Source organism: Gambusia affinis, linkage group LG06 (assembly GCF_019740435.1).
Source record: "Gambusia affinis linkage group LG06, SWU_Gaff_1.0, whole genome shotgun sequence".
Taxonomy (NCBI): domain Eukaryota; kingdom Metazoa; phylum Chordata; class Actinopteri; order Cyprinodontiformes; family Poeciliidae; genus Gambusia; species Gambusia affinis.
Genome location: NC_057873.1, coordinates 4479221 through 4502778, shown reverse-complemented (window position 1 = coordinate 4502778; position 23558 = coordinate 4479221). Strand labels below are relative to the sequence as shown.

The window sequence follows — 23558 nt, the reverse complement described above, 5'->3', positions numbered from 1 at the left end:
GATTATGTATCTTAAGGAATTCACATTGAGCAAGAAGCAGAGGAGGAAGAGGTGGACACGTCTCTCAGGGGTAGACTTCTCAGTTTGGTGGAAAAGGTGAAGAACTTCCGCAAAAAGGAAGAAGAGGAAGTGCCGGAGGTGGAGGAGGAACCAAAACCAAGTATGATGAACAGTAAAATTACCAGATTTTTAAAATACTTGAAATAAAAAATATTCCCAAAATAAATGAATCCCTGCTGCTCTGCCCTGGTACTCAGGTACCCTTCAGGAGCTCATCTCCCACACTATGATCCACTGGGCCCAGGAGTCTTTCATCCAGAACCCGGAACTGGTGCGTCTGATGTTCAGCTTGCTCCACAGGATGTACGACGGGCTCGGCGAGCTGATCCGCGCTCTGCCCAAAGCCTACGCCATCAACGCCGTGTCTGTGCAAGACACCATGGACATGCTGGAGTGTTTGGGGCAGATCCGATCGCTGCTCATCGTCCAGATGGGTCCAGAAGAAGAGAGGCTTATGATCCAGAGCATCGGGTTAGAAGATTTTACATTGATAAGGTTTAGTTGTTTAAAGGTGACCTATTATGGTCTTTGAACAGCTTAGTTTAGGTCTATGGTCTATACAAAACATATTTATTACATTTTGTCCACCAAATCATTCTTAGATAAGGAGATTTTAATCTGCTCAGTTCTGCCTATTTTGAGTTCCTCGTTTTAGGTCTCCGTCTCTTAAAATCCACGTAAGCAGCTCCTAGCCACGCCCCCCCAAATCAACGTTAACACATGAAAATGGCTGAAAACAGATGCTCAATTATCCAGCCGTACATCTTTGAAAAAAGCATTTGTAGAGCCTCCTACTCAACCAACAAGACTGCAGCCAAAAAACACTCCATAGAGAATGGCAATAATTAATCAATTCTGAATGATCAAAAATTGATTTTAGTCTGCTTACTTTTTTGTAAAAATGTTTTGAGTTTTCTGTTAATTTAGGGAAAGCCAGGCAGCTAAGCCAACCTAATACTGGTAAATTAAGTTACAGAATTTTATTCACAATCCTATCTTTGTTTAAATACAAACTGATGGAATTTGGAACCTTCTAAAATTGTTTTAAATAAATGTTGTTTTTTTTTTTTGTTTACACATAATTTAAATAGAATCTCTAGACTGAATAGAAAAATTGGTTTATCAATTGAAAATCATTTCTAAATTTAATCAAATTGAATCTCTAGACACTGGAGGAATCACATCTCATGTTTCTAGATGGTAAATCAACAACAAGTGCTTGTCTTTTCCAGCAGCCATTGCACAGCGCATACCGTGGTAAAACCAGCTGACCACATGTGCTAGAACTCCGCTGGGGTCACTAGGTAACAGGTCTGCTGGGGTTGCTAGGTAACGGGCAGTGCTTTCTGATTTTTTACATTACAATCTGGAGGTTTTGGAAATGGCTCACTTTCCAGACACCAACAAACACAAACTTATTTCCAAAAACCAGCCTGGACTTTGTTCTTTTTTTTTTTTTTTAAGTGCTACAGCTGTTTTTAGTAGCAGTAGAGAACAAAATTAGTATTTTGTGTAGTAGGTCCCCTTTAAAAGTTGTTTCTGTGAGTCATGTATGTATCAGATCATTCTGACACTTCCTCCACTCAAATCGGCTACATATTTTCTGATGTATTGCAGGAACATCATGAACAACAAGGTTTTCTATCAGCACCCCAACCTGATGAGAGCTCTTGGGATGCATGAAACCGTCATGGAGGTCATGGTCAACGTGTTAGGTGGCGGCGGAGACTCAAAAGTAATTTAAAATGGTTCTGCGTCTTTTACTTGGAAGCACTTCTTCTTCTACTTCCCTTTAGGAAATGGTAAAACATTTTTGGGCTTTTGTTTCCAGGAGATTCGGTTCCCCCAAATGGTGACAAACTGCTGTCGTTTCCTGTGCTACTTCTGTCGCATCAGCCGGCAGAACCAGCGCTCCATGTTCGACCACCTGAACTACCTGCTGCAGAACAGTGGCATTGGCTTGGGTCAGCACGCTCATTTTCAAACCCAGATTACATTCATTTAAAACCAAATCTTTGAGGGTGGAGTAAATCTGTGAGAGGAAGCTAATAAATAAGCAAAAGGAAAGAAATACCAAAAATAGATGCAAATGATCCCTATTCTGTTGCATTGTGCACTGCTGTCAGTAAGGTGGAGAATAGTTGAATTTTTTTCTTCTACATGTAGGCATGCGTGGGTCAACGCCTCTGGATGTGGCTGCTGCCTCCTGCATTGACAACAATGAGCTGGCTTTGGCTTTACAGGAGCAAGACCTTGAAATGGTTGGAGCAATTTAACCATAAAACACCAAAACAAGTAAAAATCTGTGAGAAAGAGCTTACAATAATCAATTCCTCTGCTTAATGTTGACGCTGATGTAGGTGGTGACGTATCTGGCTGGCTGCGGACTGCAGAGTTGTCCGATGCTCCTGTCGAAGGGTTACCCCGACATCGGCTGGAACCCCTGCGGAGGAGAGAGATACCTGGACTTCCTGCGCTTTGCTGTTTTTGTTAACGGTCTCCTACCAGTATTAGCATGAATTAGCATGTTCATTTAAATTCACATCTGCAGTTTCCTAGACGTCGTTCTTCCTCTTCCTCGCAGGGGAGAGTGTTGAAGAGAACGCCAACGTCGTTGTGCGTTTGCTAATCCGTCGCCCCGAATGTTTTGGCCCAGCGCTGAGAGGAGAGGGTGGCAACGGTCTGCTGGCGGCCATGGAGGAGGCCATTAAAATATCTGAGGACCCGGCGAGGGACGGACCAACAGTGAAGAAAGACAGACGATTCATGTGAGGGCGTGACGATCATATGACGGGAAATTAGGGGCATGGTAGATAGGAGTAAATATCCGGTAAAAATCTTAGAAATTTTCTGTAAAAAAAAAGGACATTTATAAGCTTGAAAAGTTAAAATTTTGCTAGAAAGAAATTCCAAAATTTTGGGATTAGTCTCAAATTTTCTGAGGAAAAGCCCTCCAACATATGTCAGAGTTTGAAAAGTAAAAAGTTTACTAAAAATGTTGAGATTAACCTCAGAAATTCTGTACAAAGAAAGTAAATTTCTGACCTAGAAAAGTTTAAAAAAAAGAATAAAAGGAAGAGTATATTTCCACCAAAAAAATAGAAAAAATTTCTGAATAAGAAAGGTGGAAATTTTAAAAGAACAGTTCTGCGCTTGAATAGTTGAAAATGTGCTAGATAAAACTCAATAGAAAGAACTTTGAAATTTCTGAGTATTGAACATAAAAACATTTCAAATTTTGGAGATTTTTTTGATTTTCAAAATTTTTACATTTTCAGCTTTTCAAACTCAGAAATTTTAAATTTATTTTATAGATTAATTTAAAAATGTGAGTGTTTTTTTTCTATATACAGTTGCCCTAATATGAAATAACTTCAACAGGCTCACCTGAGTCCTTTTATGGTGTCCGGTGGTCTGATTGGTTGGCAGGTTTGGAGGTGAGGGACAGCATGAGGAGAACCGCGTTCACCTGGGAAACGCCATCATGTCCTTCTACTCCGCACTCATTGATCTGCTGGGTCGCTGTGCTCCGGAGATGCACGTAAGAAACAAATTTAATGTGATTTTAAGAGTGCAAGTTATGGACTAATGATTTATTATTATTATTACAGACTCAGAGTCCAGATTACATACAAAGAGATAACAAAGACAATAAAAGAATAAAAAGTACAGAAAAAATAAACAATACAAACACATGACTTCTAGCCTTACAAAAGGCAATCATACCAGTGTCTCCAGAGTACAGATGAGTACTTTATTGCACTATATTTAACATTTGCCAACAGTAGTATAATTTTATTATTAGACTCATTTAAGCGACAAATAAATCTATACATAAGTTTTCTCAAGACAGCCATCAAAGTGCTGACTCGGGCAGATACAAACAGTTCACTGGCACTGGACCATCTGGGTTTATTTAACAAAAGTCTAAGTGCATCATTGTAAGCCACCTTCAATTTTTGAAGACTGGCTTTTTTAAAATTGCACCACAAATGTGCAGTATACAGTGATGTACAATATGATCGAAACAAGTTCAGCTTCACTTCATCCGAACAGAATCCAAATTTACGAACAAGAATATTTGCCTGAGCGTATAACATTCGAACCTGACGGTAAATGTCCTCATCATCAGACAGACAATCTGTCAACATATGACCAAGATATTTCACTTTAGTTGAGACTTTCAATAAAGACCAGACAGTTTGAAATTTGGAAATAGTCTATTTTGTCCTCCTTAGTGCGCGACAGATCAAGATGGTGCTTTTGAAGGATTGAACTTAACATCATGTAACTCACCATATGCTGAACAGACATTAAGCAGCTCCTGAAGACCAGCTGAACTTGGGCTAAAACCACTAGGTCATCAGCATACATTAAATGATTAATAATAGTATCACCAACCATGCATACACAGGTTTAGCTGCTTAGAAAGATCATTCATATAAAAGTTAAACAAAATAGGAGATAAAATGCTTCCTTGTCTGACTCCATTGCTGACATGAAAGGATGCAGACACACAGTTGTCCCATTTCACCTGCATAGTTTGATTAGCATACCAGTAGGACAGACATCTTACTATATATTTAGGTACCTGCAAAACAAAAAATATATAAAATAATCTTGATAAGCTGATTTTTCTTAATCAAAATGATGTCAAAAACATAATTAATTTTGAACATTATTCTGTCATCTGTTGATTAAAAGAATAACACACCTGAAGGAACGTTAGAACTTTACTCCGCGTTTCTGCCGTTACGTCATCATCTTCGTAGCACAGCCGTCATTTAAAAATGAGACGTTGACGTTGCTTCTTCACGCAGCTTGGCTGAAATAGCGCTATAAAGCTTAAAATTAACTTAGAGTTTTTGAGTGTTTATATTTTTAAAAACAGAACCGCATAAAGTTCATTATTAATCCCACACCGGACTTTGTGTGGACCATTTCTCTGCCCTGTTGTGCCACGAGGTGCAATTGCACTTTATTCTAGGACAGTCAAAAAATCAAAATAAAATTGAAAAAGCATGTTCCCGGCGCCTCTCCTGGATGGTGGTCAAATCACAACACTAACGAACGTCTAACTGAACGTTATTAGTTGCACGACTGGAACTAACTTTAATCTAATAAACCATTAATCTACAAATTAATATCTTAAGTAATTGTTCGCATCCCTACTTTATTATTTTCAATGAAAACCAAACAGGAAAAACAAAAAATTATATAAAATTAAGCTTTACTTGTAATATGGAAATAGTTTCGCACTTCAGGGAGCTTTGTTGAGTAGTTTTCACATCTCTAAGTTGAATCTTTGAAGGATAAACTGTATGAATGTCTTTATTTTTGTTTATTTGCAGCTAATCCAAGCAGGAAAAGGTGAAGCTCTACGAATCCGCGCCATCCTTCGATCTCTAGTGCCCATTGAGGACCTGGTGGGGGTAATAAGCTTGCCAGTACAGATACCTGCCTACGGTAAAGGTACGTCGATTAATATTTTTGGATAAATAAATGTACAAAACGCACTGCAACAGACTGGCGACCTGTTTAGGGTGACCCCGCCACTCACCTGAAACGTTAGCTGGAGAGGCACCAGAACCTCCTGACCCCATTAGGGACAAGGGTGTTAGGAAATGGATGGATGAAATGTACAAAACTTTCAAATCTTAGGTTTTTGGAAAGCCTTGAGCTACAGTAAGAACCTCAAAATATCTTTTTTTTGTTGGGACTTTTTTTTTATTTTTTATTCCCCCACCAGGGGGTCTTTTTGTGGGCTCTAGTGTCCCTTATACAACAGTGGGCTGACAGGAAAGGGGGAAGGAAGACATGTGGCAAATATTGTCGGGTCCGGGAGTCGAACCCGCGATGGCCGCGTCGAGGACTAAAGGCCTCCAAACGTGGGGCGCGCTATCCTCTACGCCACTGGAGCACGCCCCTTCATTTTTTATCTTACTTATGCTGAATGCACCTAACATTGAGTTTAATTATCTGAGTAACAGCATTTAGAGTCAAGAGTAAAAGAACAATCTGGCCATTTTTATTTTTAGGGGCTTTTACTTTGCACTGCCTTGAAATAAATTTGCAAATACATCTTAGTTTATTTTGTATGCCGTCACAATAATTATTATTAATAATTTAAAGAGCCTTGTAAAAACATAAATATAAATTTTTAACCATTTGGTGCGGAATATTTGTGGAAAATCAATACATAACCGGTGTTTATGTTTGTATAATATCTTTCAGTAGAGATCAGACAACCAACACAAAAAACACACTCAAAACTGTCAGATGATGACAGTATAATGTGTAGTTCAATTGGAAAGTAGAGCAATGTGAAACCAAACTGCACCAGACGAAAAAGATTTTCCTGGTGTTTTTCTCTGACCACCTGGTTCAATTTCTCAATGGATCCATAATATTTTGATGATTAATATCCTCTTTCATTTGTAATTTCCTTCTAATCCACAGATAGTCAGATCATAGAGCCAAAGATGTCTGCCAGTTTCGTCCCAGACCACAAGGCCTCCATGGTGTTGTTCCTCGACAGAGTCTACGGCATCGACAATCAGGACTTCCTGCTTCATGTGCTGGAGGTCGGCTTCCTGCCTGACATGAGAGCTGCAGCCTCTCTGGATACAGTGAGTAGAATGAAGCAGCTCCACACATTTTAAGAGTTTGAATGTGAACCTTAAAGGTGACCTATTATGCTTCCTGAGGGCTAAAAAAATCATGTTTATTAATTTTTTTCCACAAAATCAATCTTTAATAAAACAATAACTCAACAACAATATATGTTGTGATAGACATGTCGTCAATATCTGATCGAATATTCAGTTTATAGAATATTTACTGAACCGCCCGGCATTCTGGGAGATGTAGGCAGAGGAATGGCTTTAGCTTCTCAGTCTCTCAAGGCTAGCTAAGCTAGGTTGGTGGAATCAACTAACACACTCACTCTTTGGTTACCTAACAACTCATTCATTCTTTGGTTACCTAGCAACAACTTGTTGAATAACTTGCGCAGCAGCAGTTTAATGTTTCACCTCTTAACTTCTTAAAAATAAAAACCAATGACATGGAGTGAAAACTGTGGCTAAAACAGGAAAAGTGACACCATCTGTTTGACAGTATTTCAGATATTTACAACAAAAAACTAATCAATAATTATCAATATTGATTTTCCAGCCAAATTGTATCATATCAGCAAGTGGTTTCTAGATGCTAAGTGAACAACAACCCATTGTACAGTTCATACAGCGGTAAAACCAGCTGAGTAAATGTACTGGAACTCAGGTTGAGTTGCTAGGTAACGGGCAGAACTCTGCTATTGTTGCTAGGTAACAGTGATGTGCCTGTGGAATACGACTTGACATTTAGGAGGTTTTTATTTTCTTGACACTAAAGAACATTAACTTATTGGCAAAAAACAGCAAAGTATTTTTTAAGCACTTTGGATGTTTTTAGAAGTGGTATCACACGGAGGCATAAAAACCAGCAAGAAGTGAATTCTGCCTAACAGGTCTTCTTTATCGACTGTTCGGTCTGATCCAGGTGGCCTTCAGTACGACTGAAATGGCGCTGGCCCTGAACCGCTACCTCTGCTCGGCTGTTCTGCCGCTGCTCACCAAGTGCGCCCCGCTGTTCGCCGGGACGGACCATCGGGCCATCATGATCGACTCCATGCTTCACACCATCTACCGCCTGTCCCGGGGCCGAGCCCTGACCAAGGCCCAGAGGGACGTGATCGAAGAGTGCCTCATGTCACTCTGCAAGTCAGTATTACACATGCTAGACACTCAAAGTAATTTAATTTAATAAAAAAGATTATGGTTGAATTTCATCTTGTGATCCAAACTCAGTACAAAGTTTGTTTCTAGTCCATAAAGTGTCCCTTATTAAAGGTCGGGGTGATATCTGCAGGTACCTCAGGCCCTCCATGCTGCAGCATCTGCTCAGGCGGCTGGTGTTTGATGTACCCATCCTGAATGAATATGCAAAGATGCCTCTAAAGGTCGGCTTCCTGTTTAATCGCCTCTTATATTCTGTTCTTCAGCAGGGATTGCATAATTATTTGGCTTATTAATAACTACTAATAACAATTTGTTATTAATGAAATGATTAGATATAGTTTTTATTAAGTTTATGACTTTGGAAAGATGACTTAAAACACTATGAATGCTGGAAGGAGTGGTGTAGTCTAATCAGTCATTTTGGAAAATGGGGTCCAACAATTTTGTCTGAAATACAGTTTATACACATTACATTTAATACCAGATCCATGCAAATTCACACAGGCACCTACACAACCTGTGGTTTTATGAACGTTTGTCTAAATATCTGCTATTATTAAATTCATATTTCACCTTTTTTGAATTTCAGCTGCTCACAAATCACTACGAACGCTGCTGGAAGTACTACTGTTTACCAAACGGATGGGCAAACTTTGGAGTGACCTCAGAGGAGGAGCTTCATCTTTCTCGGAAGCTCTTTTGGGGAATATTTGAATCGTTGGCACACAAGGTGAGAGATTAGTTTCAGCTTATTTAACTTCCATAGGATTTCCATGATTAGTTCACACAAACAGGAGCAGCAGCGGGTAAAGGACAGTTCAGGTGTAGTTGTTGGATTTTCTGTACATTTACTCGTTTATATCCTTTAGCTAAAACCATAACTTACAGAAAGGTTTATGAAGGATCAAATGGATCAGTCCAGGGAAGAGGACCAAAAATTTCACAAAATTATCTAAAACGTATCAGCATAGCTAAATTTAGCACATTAGCATTATCCTCTGCTAAATACCTAATTGATGTAGAGGGACTAATTTTATAAATTATGTAGAACAAATATTGGGTATCAACATAGTTGAAGTTAACGTGTTAGCATTAGCGTCAGCTTTGTTTTGTGCTTTAGCATTAGAGGACTTAATTTTACAAATTTAGAAGGACATAAGATGAGTATCAATGTAGCTGAAGTTAACATGTTAACATTAGCTTCCTTTAATAACCATATTAGTGTAGCGATTTATTATTAGAAGAACAATTTTACAGATTATGTAGAACAAATGGTGCAATATTAACATAGTTGATGTTAGCTTGTTAGCATTAGCCTTTGCTAAATACCTAATTGGTGTATTGCTTTATCATTAGAGGAGCTAATGTTTAGGATTAGTGCTTTAGGCTTAGTAAAGCTAGCTTTGCTCACCACCTGTCACCTCTGCAGATATACCAAGAAATAGATTAGAACAAAATGTGACAAAACAAAAACAAAATAAAAGTAGTTTTCTTCTCTGATTCACTCTTCAGAAATTTGATGCTGAGCTTTTTAAGATCGCCATGCCGTGCCTCTGCGCCATAGCGGGAGCTATTCCTCCTGACTATGTGGATGCTACCTACTCCTCTCACCCTGAGAAAAAGGCCTCAGTCGACGCTGAGGGCAACTTTGATCCCAAACCAGTTGAGACCACAAAGTAAGTTCTCCTTATTATAGTTTTTTCTGTGTAAATTACATCGTTGTAATGGATGTAGATTTGTTTTTGGTTATTACACTACAAAAACACTTTTCACATTTTACCAAGTATTTTTAGTCTAGTTTCTAGTAGAAATATCTTGGTGCAATTTAAATAATATAAACCATCTTAAAAGTAACTTTTCAGCAAGATGTTTTAAATAAATAATTCCTTAATATTGATCAAAAATTTCCCATTCCCATGTTTTAAGTGAGATAACCTGCCAGTGGAGCTAGAACTGGGTTGCTAGGTAACGGGCTGGGCTTGGCTGGGGTTGCTAGGTAACGGTGCAGTGGAACATTCTACCAGTGGACTAGAACGTTTGTATCAATATTAAGGAATTATTTACTTAAGCTTTTTTTTTTTTTATCTTGCTGAAAAGTTACCTTTAAGTTGGTTTATTTTATTTCGAGTTTACTAAGATATTTTCACTAGAAACTAGACCAAAAATATTTGGTAAGATTTTGCGTGTTTGCTGTGTAGAAGTTAAATTTCACGATGTAAATCAGCCGTCTTCAAAAGCTAATCTGGATACTTCAGTTACTGAATGTACATTAAAGACGGTAAATTCTCCCACAGCACCATCATACCAGAGAGGCTGGATGCTTTCATCAACAAGTACGCAGAACACACTCATGATAAGTGGGCTTTTGAAAAGGTCAGTGAAAAACAAAATGTAGCATCTGATGAAAATATAGTCCTGTCCTTAACGGTTACATCCAAATGGTTTCCCAGATTCAGAACAACTGGACCTACGGAGAGGTTCTGGACGAAAACGCGAAGACTCACCCAATGTTGCGGCCGTACAAAACGTTCTCTGAAAAGGTGACGATTCCTCTGCTTCCTGAAAAATTTGTTTTTAAGTGATTTTATTTTATTTTTTAATTTTTTTGAGTTTATTTTTCTTTGGGCATCAGGATAAGGAGATATACCGCTGGCCTATTAAAGAGTCAATCAAGGCCATGCTGGCATGGGAGTGGACCCTGGAGAAAGCCAGGGATGGAGAGGGAGAGGTGGAGAAGACGTCGACACGCAAGATTTCCCAGACTGCTCAGGTACAACACACAGCAGAAAAATATGTATTCATGGGAGTTTTTACACTGACAAATCGCAAATAAGTAACACAAATTGCTTCTTTATTCTCCTACCAATGTGATCCAAACATATTTCCATCAGTAAAATGTAAAACTGCGCAATAAATCCACCAATTTCATTTTCCACCAAAGCTCTCCTTGTCCTTTAATAGCTCAGAGTGACGGCAGCAGGGCAGCCATCTTGTTTGATTTTTTTCTTATTTGATGTTTATAGCTTCTATTTACATTTTGAATTCAGATCAACACTATGACAAAATATTAAGATCAAGTTATGATTTTATATTTTTAATTGATATTTGTTTTTATTTGTCTTTAGGCCACATATGACCCCAGTCATGGCTACAACCCTCAGCCAATAGACATCTCAGGGATGGCTTTGTCCAGAGAACTGCAGGTAGGCAAATTTCTGTTATTCTCATCATATTATTCTTTGAAATCTTGACAAATTGTGCCTCTTTTTCTCTTCATGCAGTCTATGGCTGAGCAACTGGCTGAGAACTACCACAACACCTGGGGCAGGAAGAAGAAACTTGAGCTACAGGCTAAAGGCAGGAGTTATCGTCTCGTTTTAAAGGGGATCTATTATGCAGAATTCACATTTTACATGTTCAAGATCCTGGAGGGCATAAAGCTGCTCACTAACAATAATTAGCTTTGGTTTTAGCAATCAATTTGTCATCATAACGTTCTAAATCTTAAATGTACGCCTGAAGAAATATGCTATGACAACTAGATAACAAGGTCCAAGGGTAACACATTTCACAGCTCAGGAAAAAGATTTAATAAAAAAGAAATAGTGAGGCATAGGGAAGTAGATTAGTTATGCTAGCTTGACTATGACAACCCGAACATGTAGATGTGCTGTGGAATTCGGTGTGTTTCGGTTCAGTTAAAAAGATAAATAAATAAAAAGGTGACCCATAATATATAATTCTTAGGTGACGTCACACTTCTGTGAACTTTGTACCTGACAGCCATCTTGGTATTCGGTTGCTATGAGCTGCTGAGCTAAAAAAATTAGCTTAACTGATGTAGCTTATATTTGCTAGCTGAAACAGACATGTAGCCTACATCAGGGGTTTTCAAAGTATGAAAGGGTGAGCCCCCCTCCAAGGAGCACAATGCCTGCTGCGCCCCCCCCCCCGAAGTTGGGGGTGGGGGGGGTTGTAAAAACTCCACCTTCAGCCCCGCTCTGGCCAAAACCAGTGTTGGCATAGTTACTTTGAAAAAGTAACTTTAATCGGACTACTGATTACTCCTTGAAAAAGTAACTTAGTTAGATTACTGACTACTTGACTTGGAAAGTAACTAAGTTACATTAAAAGTAACTTTTTAGTATTTTCAGCAGCTGCTAACAACAACGCTGCCTCCTGTGAAAATAACATTGATCTTTGCCAATACTTAATTGTAAGTTATTTTATAATGGTAACATCAACAATGTGTCTCCACTGATAAGGTTGAACTGAAGAGATTGTACAAAAAATAAAAAACGTGAATAATTTGTGTGGTCCACTGTTGTCGGAAAACTCTAAGAAGGATTTTAGCACCCCCCACCCACCCCCCTCCAAATTCTGCGTTACGGCCCTGCGTTTGGTGTCAGCGCAGTGCACAGAGCTCCTCCTGCAGCTCCACAGCTCAGATGGCTGCACAGATTTGTGACACTTATCTTAATATTAATCATTAGAATGGCGTTAAGTTGCCATTATAATTATTGCCAATTACGGACACGTTCATTCGTGGCTGTTTTCACGTTTATTGCGCTGTTCATATTGGTCTCGATGTTTGCAGTTTTCTGGAGCGCAACGCGAAGCTCGACGTCATTCAGAGGTAATACATTAACTTGACATTAACAAAGACACAGCGGGACGGATCATCCGGGAAATGATGAATAGGGAGAGACTGAGTAAAACTACCTTAATGACGGACAAATTCTGGGATTTATTGAGTCTCTGCTTATTTCCAAGCCCAAATGAGCAACTTCACGTTCAAAAACGAGCCCAAAAAGGCGCAACCCGCCACTCATTAAATCTGCAAGCGACTTTAAAAAAATGAAGCCCAAAGCCGCTTATAATAATCGGACTTGGCGACAGAAACTCAAAATAGTTCCAGTTTTTCCACCGACAAAATGCGCATCTCCCTCCATTGTTTACATTTCTGTCGCATAGAGACGTCGGTCACTCGACAAGACGAGTAGAGGAAATACGATTCAATAACAAAAGAAGATAATAACACAAAGTGATTTTGATAAGTAACTGTAGTCTGACTACTGGATTTGAAATAGCAACGCGTTAGATTACTCGTTATGGAAAAAAGTGGTCCGACGTCAGTAACGTTACTGACATCACTGGCCAAAACATCCTCTAAGGTGGGAAACATTTCCACTGATGCCCACTCCACACGCGCACCCCACAGTACCAACTTTTTCCTAAATCCACAGAGTTGATCGTGTGCGTAAAAGACGTTTCTCTCACATCAGTAGACAGCAAGCAGATAGCTTTTCCGGTTTATTTTTTCCCTCGCACCGCGCCTCCCCTAAAGTGCTCTGGCGCCCCCCAGGGGAGGCGCGCCTCACACTTTGAAAACCGCCGGCCTACATGTTTGTTACTACATGTACTCACTCTGCCAGTCACCAGAACCTTGCTGGTGACTGGCAAGGTTCACCAGCAAGGTTCTGGTATCGATCCAGACAGGAGCCATTTTGTTCAAGTATCTTTCTCTTTTGATCGAGAGCGTCCACATATTTTCTATTTGTTGGTCTTGAAAACATGGTTTGTTTTGAATAACACTGTGATTGTCTACTAGGAGGGCCAGTTGAGTCCAGTTCAGACTTGTGGGAACTATGTATTGAATATCTGTAAGAGAGTCCTGATCAGGATAATGTTGTCCACCAGGTGGCGGTACACACCCTCTGCTGGTGCCATACGACACCCTGACGGCCAAGGAGAAGGCCCGTGACAGAGAGAAAGCCCAGGATCTGCTCAAGTTCCTCCAGCTTAACGGATACGCTGTGACGAGGCAAGCCGGATGTCCGATCCATCTGTCTGTCTGTCTGTCTATATATATATATATATATATATATATATATATATATATATATATATATTTGTGTAGCACATTCCAGCAAAAATGGGAAAAAAACTAAAGCCAAAAAAGCATTTTTTTCTGATTTTTGAATTATTAGTTATGTTTGTTTCTGAATGGATTCAGTAAACATGCTGGTAATGTCCCACATGCTACAGTATTGAAGTTAACCTTAGCATTTTTGGCTAATATTAGCTTATATTTCCTCAGTTTGCACGCTGAATGGAGGTATTTTATGTTTGTCAATATGCTAGTGATAACCCTCATGCTAACAATAATCTAGTACGTAAAATAAATATTTTAGCTAATTGTTGATTTATTAGCTATGTCTATCATTCTGAATGGATTCAGTCAATGTAAGTCAACATGCTGGGAATACCCTTCATGCTACTTAAGCTATTTAAGCTAACCTTAGTATTTTGGCTACTTTTAGCTCATACACTGATGTTAGCATACTAAATGGAATGAGTCTGTGTTAGTCAACATAAGCTATTGATGACATTTTTGTTCACCTTAGCATTGTTGCTAATTTTCAACTGGGTTCCAGCTGAGACGCACGGCAGGACCTTTTACATTTCTAGAAATGTTCTCCTTCTAATGTTTCAAAGGTAACTCTAACCAGCTGGGTTTTTAGTCTAGACTTAAAGGAACTCAGTGTTTCTGCGGTTTTGCAGTTTGTTCCAGATGTGTGGTGCATAGAAGCTGAATGCTGGCAACAGTATTTTGAAGTCTATTTAAAGTCTATGGTCCATCTTCCTGGTTTTAGTCAGAACGCCAGCAGCAGCGTTCTGGATCAGCTTCGTCCTCATCTGCTCGGTTCACTGACTGTCTCTCTCTTTGTCCCGTCCTCAGGGGCATGAAGGACATGGAGCAGGACATTTCCTCCATCGAGAAGCGTTTCGCCTACGGATTCCTCCAGAAGCTTCTCAAATGGATGGACATCGCTCAGGAATTCATCGCTCATCTAGGTGCGCTGGTTTTAAGAGCTAAGCTGCCATTTCATTCCTGCGCTGAACTGATGAGCGACTTGTTTTCTCGTTGTTTAACAACAGAGGCCGTAGTTAGCAGTGGCCGCGTAGAGAAGTCGCCACATGAACAGGAAATCAAATTCTTCGCCAAGGTGAGCTGAAGGAATTTAGCCTTGAATGAGTTTAATGTTTTTTTCTTTGTTTTTTGTTTTTTCCCTGCCAGGGGGTCTTTTGTGGGCTCTAGTGTCCCTTATTCGAAAGTAGGCTGACAGTAAAGGGGGAGGTAGAGGGGGGAAGACATGCGGCAAACGTCGGCCGGGTCCGGGAATCGAACCCGCGACCTCCGCGTCGAGGACTGAAGGCCTCCAGATGTGGGTCGTGCTATCCCCCACAGCACGCCCGAATGAGCATAATGTTAATTTACTTTCAGCCCCAATGAAAGCATTTAATAGTTTGGAAATATTTTGGGAGTAGTATTATGTTATAGCGAGATATAAAACTCATTAAAACAAAAGTTTCTCATATGAGATGCAAAATTTGTTAAAATGACAACTTTTCTGGCTATACAAACATATAAAATTTGTTGTTTCACCTTTATAATCATATTAAAAATTTGTTAAGGTTTTACACTAACGGATGTAAAATTAGTTAAAAAAAGAGAGTTTTTTGTTACATTATAAAACTCATTAAAATGAGGAAATTTCACGTTGCAAGAAGATAAAAAAAACTCAAAGGAATAAAGTTTCATTTCATAACGGTGTGAAAGTTTTCATGTTATTTAGCTAAATGCATAAATGCTGCCTCAGATTTTAGATGGTGTGATTCCTGCCAGAAAGTTTTATCATCAGAAGATACAGTTTTTTTACTTCAAAATTCTGTCTTTTTATTACAAGAAAATATCTATATTAGTTTGATGTAATTATATATAACATCAAACTAATATAGTTTGATATTAGTTTGATGTTTTGATTATTATGCAATTAATATATATATAACTATAAATTGATTACATCAAATTTTATTCTCACACTTCCTTTGTTTTTGGAGCTGGACGGTTCCTTTGGTCATTTTCTTGTCAGAAACTTTTCCATTTCTTGTTAGCTTGATTAGCAAAGCAGCTTGAAAATGAAATAACATTTAAATCAATTCTATCTCAATGTCAAATTTATTAGTACAGCACATTTAAAACCAAGTAATTGTTTGAAATAAATTTTAAAAAGCCATACAATTTACACCAACCGTTGTAACGCAAAACGGAGATTAAATCAGTTAAAATAAAACGCAGAGATTAAACAGGAAACAAGTTGTAATATTTTAATAAAAAACCAACATTTTCCAACTGGTGGCCTCCATTTTGAAAAACGCTGGCCTATCAGGTAATTATTTTCTGTTCTGAAAGTCTAAACGTCGCCTTTCCTTGTCACTAGATTCTCTTGCCGCTCGTCAATCAGTACTTCAAGAACCACTGCCTGTACTTCCTGTCCACTCCTGCCAAGGTTCTGGGCAGCGGCGGCCATTCCTCCAACAAGGAGAAGGAGATGATCGCCAGGTTTGTGTTTGTCGTCCCCCCGGATCGCTCTGTCCTCTCCTGCTACCATGTCCCTCCATGTCTCTCGTGTTAGAGATGATCCGTTGTTTCCTTGACCTCTCTTATACTTTTTGTGTACCTGAAACGTTTGACCTTTGCCCCCTCCTCACCATCCTCCCTCCCTGTCCCTGCTTCTCCTCTTTTCTCCTCCGACCTCAGTATCTTCTGTAAGTTGGCTGCCTTGGTGAGGCACAGAGTTTCTCTTTTTGGTAAGGAATTTGCATGGCGGTGTCATTTTCTATCCTGTCTTCCTCTTTAATTTATTCACTAATAAAGTTTTTCCACTTTATCATTTCCTCCCACATCTCTCAGTTTCCTGTCTAACGCTTCTTTCTCTTCAGCTCAGCTCCTGCTTGGCTTCTATGTTTTCTGCAGTTTTGTGATTTTAAAAGTTGTCTTTTTATGGCTTTGAAGACATTTATTAAAACAGTGTGAACTGATTAAATCAGGTTTAACATGGAGAGAAGTTTGTTCCAATGTAATTGTAGGCAAAGATTTAAATAGAAAAATAAAAATGTAGTAAAAAAAATGCTGAGAGAGTAATTTACAATGTGTGTGCAATAGAAAAACTTACATTCATGCAGTTTTGAATTTTTTCAGATTTTATTTTATTCTTTTTTTTTTATTTCTTGGTTAGAAAGATATTTGTTAGCCTTTTTTCATTATTTTCCAAATTGTTTTTTTTATAGATTTTTAAAAAAAAGAAAAGTTTAAAATGTTTCAAATTGTATGTTTTCAAATTTTAAAAATTACTTTTTTATATTTTCAGATTTTATTTTTCAAAAATGTTATTTCTTCACATTTCTATCAATTGCTTTGAAAGCTTTTCAGATTAAAATTTTTCAAATATTTTCTTCCTTCTTTGTTTCCAAATTTTATTTATTCAAATCTTTATTAATTTATTTGGAAATCTTTTCATATTTCATTTTTGAAATATTTTTTTTCTGATTTTATGTTTTCAAGTTTTATGTCTTTAGATTACTTTTTTTTCATATTTTATTTTTCAAAATTATTTTTCCAGATGAAACATTTAAAAAAAATTTTTTTAGATTTTACATTTTTAAATTTTTACGTTTTCAAAAAAATTTTTTTATTTTTTTTATTTTTTTGTTTTTTCTTATTTTTAATTTTGAGGCCAAGTGTTATAAATTGCACTCTTTTCAAATCTTGTTCTACAAACCACATCCCACTCCTTTGGGAGGCGGGACTTCCTCTGACGGAATCGTTTCTATAGAACTTTGGAAAAAGTGGCGTTTACGTCTCGCGGCGCCGTCTTTACAGGCCACAGACCAAAACAAACTTTATTTTGCTGTTTTCAGTGTGTTACTGACCGCAGTGAAGTTGTTTTCAAGTTGGATATTGGATTTTCCCGCTCTGCGTTGAGCTCCAGGTTGATCCGATTTATGAACGCTGATTCGGGCCAGCTGTTCTCTAGCGCTCCGAGATTCACATGGACCATTCATTTCCAAACAAACACTTCTGTAAATAAATGCCTTGTGATCAACTGATACAGAAAAGTGGTAATTCATGCTACTACATGTGGCACACTATCTTCTGTTACAATTTTAAGTCATATTCAATATTTTAAATAATTTTAATATTAAATTGTTGCCCCATTAACTCAAAATCTGTGTGAAATTGTTCTACTAGACTGTATAGATGAAGCACACTCATCTTTATTACATTTAACCCCTTTTTTATTTTTTAACTAATTTTATATGTAAAAAATATTTTTTTAAAATGTTCTTTACCTCAGATGATCATCACATTTGTTACCTGTAATGTTCAATTATATAAAATTCTAGGATCTATTTCATTACATGTTCACTTTTTACCTGAAATATTTTAAATACAACAAATATTTACTTAAAGTGTGACTTATTTCATAATACTTACCTTTATTGTTTACTCTGAACTGTTTAATTACACATTAAATGTTTAAAGTTGGGCTCTTTCATCTGGTTTGATTGTTTACATTAAATATTTACTTCAAAATTTAATATAATTGTTTACTTTAATCACATAAAATGTTTATTTAAATATATAATCTTTCATTACATGCATGTTTATTGCCTGAAATATTTTAAATATCAAATTCTTACTTAAAATGTGACTCATTTCCTCACCTGTTTACGTGCAACTTGAAGAGCTTGAATCAAACGTTTCATGAATGTTTTACCACATTAAATTATGAAATGAGAGAAAACTTCTACAAACTGCTTCTTCTGAGTCTGTGTTCACGTCTGAAAAACATTTATATGCTTCATTCACGATGTTGGTCATTTTCTCCTCTTGTAAAAAGTAAAAAATACGGAAACAACTTGCTGTCAAACACGTTTATACTTGTAAGAATTTCAACTATCAGATACACATTTAAATTACCCTCAAAACATTGTTTTTGATTGAGAAGTTTTTCAATGTTTCATTTTTGAATTTTTATTTATTTATTTTTTCATTTTTGAAGTGTGTTCTTCGGTCGCAGTAATATTGGAACAAATGTCTCTCCGTAGCTGAACCGCTGGTGTTGCTCTGCGGCTCTGTCATGTGTTGCCAGCCTGGCTTGTGGAGGCAATAGATGCTTTATCTTCATTTTTATCTGCTTCACCACCATGAATCTCTAAAAGTCTTTTATTTGAGTCAGCGATAGCAGGCACAGAAACTTTACAGAAATGCACATTTTTGTTTTTTATTCTGGCTTCTTATAATTTTTTTTAGTGCCGTTCATCAAACGATTTCCAAACTTTTTTGATTTTTGTTTCTCTTTCGGCTTCGTCTGCCTTATTTTCTTTTAATTTTTTTAAGATCACTTCCATTTTATGAGAAATTGAGTCATCAAATTAATAAATTTTGATACATTTTCCACACATAGAACCAAAGGAACGAATTTAATAGATTCTTTCAGAATTGATTTAATGGCAGCGTGAGTTATATTGTTTTCTAACATCATTGATTAAAATAAAATTCTGTGTTTTGTTTATGGAAAACTTTTAAACAGGATTTCTTTAGTATTGATAGGAAAACTGGCGTTTTTAATTATTTAAGTTATTTGCGCTTTTGCATTAAATTTGTACGGAAGTAAAGCAGTGACGGATCATAATCTGTGTGCCGTTCACAGGAACGGACGCACCTGCAGTGGTGAATTGTCTGCACATTCTTTCGCGGTCCCTTGATGCAAGGTAAATCACCACCGTCATCAGAGAGGCAGAAAATAGACACAACGCTCTTCTGTTTTGATCGTAATCTTATTTTTCCAGAACTGTTATGAAGTCAGGCCCGGAGATTGTGAAGGCTATCCTGCGGCAGTTCTTTGAGAGTGCTGCAGATGACATAGAAAAGATGGTGGAGAATCTGAAGCTGGGAAAAGTGTCGAGTAAAACGCAGGTGAGCAAGAACACAAATACAGGAAGTTCAAAATGTTAACAGTGTGTTTGAAAAAGAGAGTAATACCCCAAATCCTGAGGAGCTTCCTATTATTAAACTACTAATGTGGTTTTTGCCAAGTAAATGTTTTTCTTACTATAAACAGTGATTAAGCTAATTAGCAGTGCTAGGTACCGTTAACTAAGACTTTTGCTAACCCTAAAACACTAATCATAAGCATTGGTTCCTGCTAATGCTAAAGCGCTACACCAACAAGGCATTTAGCAGGGGCTAATGCTAACGGCTTGAAGAATTCCAGCTGATAATCAAAACTTCAACCCAGATGTTGAACTTTATTCAACTGACCGTTTATGAAACAGCCAAGGAAATTAACGTTTTCAAATTTATCCAGAAAAATTAACATGAGGACGCTAATTAAGCTAAATGTTTTCAAAGTTAGCAAAGTGCTAACTTTAACCAATTAGCACCAAAACTGCTAATTGGTGGTATCATTGTGCTATTTTGAATTAAAAAGACCCTCATATCTGTTTCATTAGTCACTAAGTGGTTAAGAGATCAAACATTAGCAATGACCGTTTAATAGTCAGCTAGTTTGGTAATCTGGTTTTTATCATACACTAATAAGCGGGTCGTTCAGGAACTCTACAAGCTAATTATTTCTGGCACAAACTGCTAGCCTTTAATGAGGAGTTTAAAATTGGCTTTAAATAGTTTTTTTTTAAAATTATTATTCTGTTACAGTCTGTAGTTTCACATAAAAGCCAGAATGAGATTTTTATTGTTGTGAGCTGATATCTGTTTGCCTTCGTGTTTATTTAGGTTAAAGGGGTTTCCCAGAACATCAACTACACCACAAACGCCTTATTACCTGTCCTCACGTCGCTGTTTGACCACATTGCCCAACACCAGTTCGGCGATGACGTTATCTGTGAGTTATTTCTGTATTTTTGGTTTGTTTCTATTAATACTTTACTGGAAACTTACAAAAAAATCCTCTTTTATTAAATCCATAGTGGATGACCTGCAGATATCCTGCTATCGTTTGATGTGCAGTATATATTCTTTGGGAACTGTGAAGACTCCGCATGTGGAGAAGTAAGCAAATTTCGGGAATTAGCTTAAAAAAATCCTATTTGTATAGATTATTGATTCAAGTTTTAAATGGTACTTGAACAGGATTTGGTACACTATAGAAATATTAATGTTAGAATTATTTGGCTAATATTTGACCACATTAGCATCAACAAAGCTGACATTAGCATAGCAAAGCTAATGTTAGCATTTTCATTTTTTTAAGACCAATTTTGATTTCATTTGATTTGACCTAATTGAGAATGTTTCCTAAGGATCTCAAGTTTTGTGTCTTACGCAGACATAAAAAAAACGTTTGGTAAGCTAAACGCTACCTAGCATAACATTTAGTTTACGGAAACATCAGGAAACGATAACCTACATAGTTTAGCAATTTATTTTATTTATATTTAAATTACTTTGTAAATTACTTTGAGACAACATTTGTTGTAGATGGGATTATATGGATAAACTGAATTAAAATGGAACATGTAATGTTAATGTTTTTTTAATAATAGAAAACAGCAGCTAACATTAGCATTACCTCATGGTAACAATTTGTGGTATTGTGTCTCATGTTGAGCTTTGACAAGAGGTTTCCACATTTGAAATGAGAATCAAAAGGGTTTGGTGCATTTAGCAGCTGCTAATCGTATTCTAATTTGCTATTATTAGCAATTTTTTATCAACAGTACTCTAACAAAGCTAGTTTCTTATTTATTTTGTTTTCATTTAATTATTTTTATTCAGACAGCTACATGCTCTGGACAAGCACTTGGAGCCGTTAGCGGTTGCTAATGCTATCCTTTTTTTTGAGGCTAGTATTAACAAATGTTACAGCAATGCTAACATCAGTATCTCATAGCTGAAGTGAGCAATTGGATTTTGAAAGGCGGATTTGGTTTAGTTTGTTTTTATTTAAGAACCTTTACGCTTTTTATGCTTATTTTTTCTGCTAGTATTAGTAATTGTTTAGCAACAATATGCTAACAAAGCTAAATTTGTATTTATTTTGTTTCGTTTAGGGATAAACTTTCAATTTAATGTTTAGCTTTTCTTCTGACGGCTTCATGCACTAGACGAGGGCTTGGAGCTGTTAGCAAAGAAAAAGGCTAGCATTAGCAATTGCTAATATTAGCAAATGTTTTGATAATGCATTGGATTTCCAAAGGCAGATTTTAGTTTTTGTTTGTTTTTTTTATTTGACAAAACATTTATGCTATTTTTTAAAATCCGTTTTGCCTCATGCCAATTTGAGGCAGCTGCTAATATTTATGTTTTTACTAAATAGCAAAAGACAGAATGCTGACAGTTGGACATTTTGGCCTATGTTCCCACTTCTTCTACTCTGGATGTTAGATTTTACTGATGGAGGCAGCATCCAGCTCTTGGCAATAGTTTGGTACATTTAGCCCCCACCAGTGTTTTTGTTTGTGTATTTATTTTAAAAGCTAGCTGGTAGCCTCTTCATGACGTATTATTTCTTGTCTCCACCTTGTTGTGCAGACAGCGGCCGGCTCTTGGAGAGTGTTTGGCTCATTTAGCAGCAGCTATGCCAGTAGCCTTCCTGGAACCGGCACTGAATGAATTCAACTCCTTCTCTGTTTACACAACCAAGACTCCAAGAGAGAGAACTAGTGAGTTACGATTTTTCCTCTAAAACACGTGTGTCAAAGTTGAGGCGCGGGGCCAAATCTGGCTCGCTGAAGCTCTTTATGCGGACCTCTAAACTCCAAATGTCAAATTGCATCAATTAGTCCCTCCAGTTTCTTGCAGTTGTGGAAATTCATGCAAAATCAACAAATTCCCACATTTGTTTTTCTAATACATGATTGTGAATCTATTGCAGATGTTCTGCAAAATGTTTAAAAGCATTAAATGATGCTAGTTGGCATTATTTCTTACTTTTACGACACTTCTGCCTCTGGGTTACTTTATGTGAAGTTATAGTCCTCGATCGAAGTGGCTAAGAACCAAAAGTTACGTTTAACGTCACATATGAGCACAAATATAGCAAAACACTTGGCAAATATTTCCAAATTACCCCCCAAAAATCTGATTCTGATGGCAGAAAATCACAGAAACAGTCACAAAATCCTGGAGGAACTGATCAATGTGGAAAAAGTTGAATATTTTTAAATTCAGCAAGAACTTATTGAACGCAGAGAAAGATGCTTGTCAATATTTTAGCTGTTTTTAATTGGTTCTGACACAACCGGCCCTTTAAGAACATTTAGAATTTTCATTTGGAACAAAAAGAAAACAAGTTTGACACCCATCTTCTAAAATGTGAATTAAATCGTGTTTATCGTTTAAAAACATGTTTTCCTCTGTTCCTCTCCAGTTCTGGGTCTTCCCAACCAAGTAGAGGAGCTGTGCACCGACATCCCGGAGCTGGACGTCCTGATGAAGGAAATCCATGACCTTTCTGAGTCGGGAGCTCGCTACACAGAAATGCCCCATGTGATTGAGATTACGCTGCCCATGCTGTGTAACTACCTGCCCCGCTGGTGGGAGAGGGGGCTGGAAAACTTCCCGGAGCAGGAGGGCCAGCTGTGCACCGCCGTTACGTCGGAGCAGCTCAACCAGCTGCTGGGCAGCATCATGAAGATCGTGGTCAACAACCTGGGCATCGATGAGGCGTCCTGGATGAAGAGATTAGCCGGTTGGTGACGCCTACCAACAAATCGATTTATGAAAAACATTCAATCTGAAGGCTTTAATATTTATTGGTTATACTTAAGACCCCAAAGCGGGTCCTGGAGGGTTCGGCATCCTGCATGTTGTATTCCCTCCCTGGTGGCACCAACAACCTTTTC

At 37.6% G+C, this 23558-nt stretch overlaps 1 protein-coding gene across 1 annotated transcript in view; it reads left to right on the top strand.

Moving 5' to 3' along the window:
• ryr1b (ryanodine receptor 1b (skeletal)) overlaps positions 1-23558 on the top strand; it is a 119463-nt gene that overhangs the window by 53168 nt on the left and 42737 nt on the right. The window contains exons 39-68 of the mRNA XM_044120336.1: positions 17-160; positions 258-531; positions 1678-1795; positions 1892-2024; positions 2227-2321; positions 2421-2556; positions 2645-2828; positions 3490-3601; positions 5412-5532; positions 6520-6689; positions 7603-7823; positions 7972-8062; positions 8431-8571; positions 9354-9517; positions 10136-10214; positions 10292-10381; positions 10474-10611; positions 10967-11044; positions 11123-11198; positions 13542-13665; positions 14584-14699; positions 14784-14851; positions 16127-16248; positions 16447-16496; positions 19403-19463; positions 19542-19668; positions 20488-20596; positions 20682-20763; positions 22246-22376; positions 23084-23404. Coding sequence (XP_043976271.1) covers positions 17-160; positions 258-531; positions 1678-1795; positions 1892-2024; positions 2227-2321; positions 2421-2556; positions 2645-2828; positions 3490-3601; positions 5412-5532; positions 6520-6689; positions 7603-7823; positions 7972-8062; positions 8431-8571; positions 9354-9517; positions 10136-10214; positions 10292-10381; positions 10474-10611; positions 10967-11044; positions 11123-11198; positions 13542-13665; positions 14584-14699; positions 14784-14851; positions 16127-16248; positions 16447-16496; positions 19403-19463; positions 19542-19668; positions 20488-20596; positions 20682-20763; positions 22246-22376; positions 23084-23404 — 3876 coding nt within the window. The remainder of the gene's footprint in view (positions 1-16; positions 161-257; positions 532-1677; positions 1796-1891; positions 2025-2226; positions 2322-2420; positions 2557-2644; positions 2829-3489; positions 3602-5411; positions 5533-6519; positions 6690-7602; positions 7824-7971; positions 8063-8430; positions 8572-9353; positions 9518-10135; positions 10215-10291; positions 10382-10473; positions 10612-10966; positions 11045-11122; positions 11199-13541; positions 13666-14583; positions 14700-14783; positions 14852-16126; positions 16249-16446; positions 16497-19402; positions 19464-19541; positions 19669-20487; positions 20597-20681; positions 20764-22245; positions 22377-23083; positions 23405-23558) is intronic.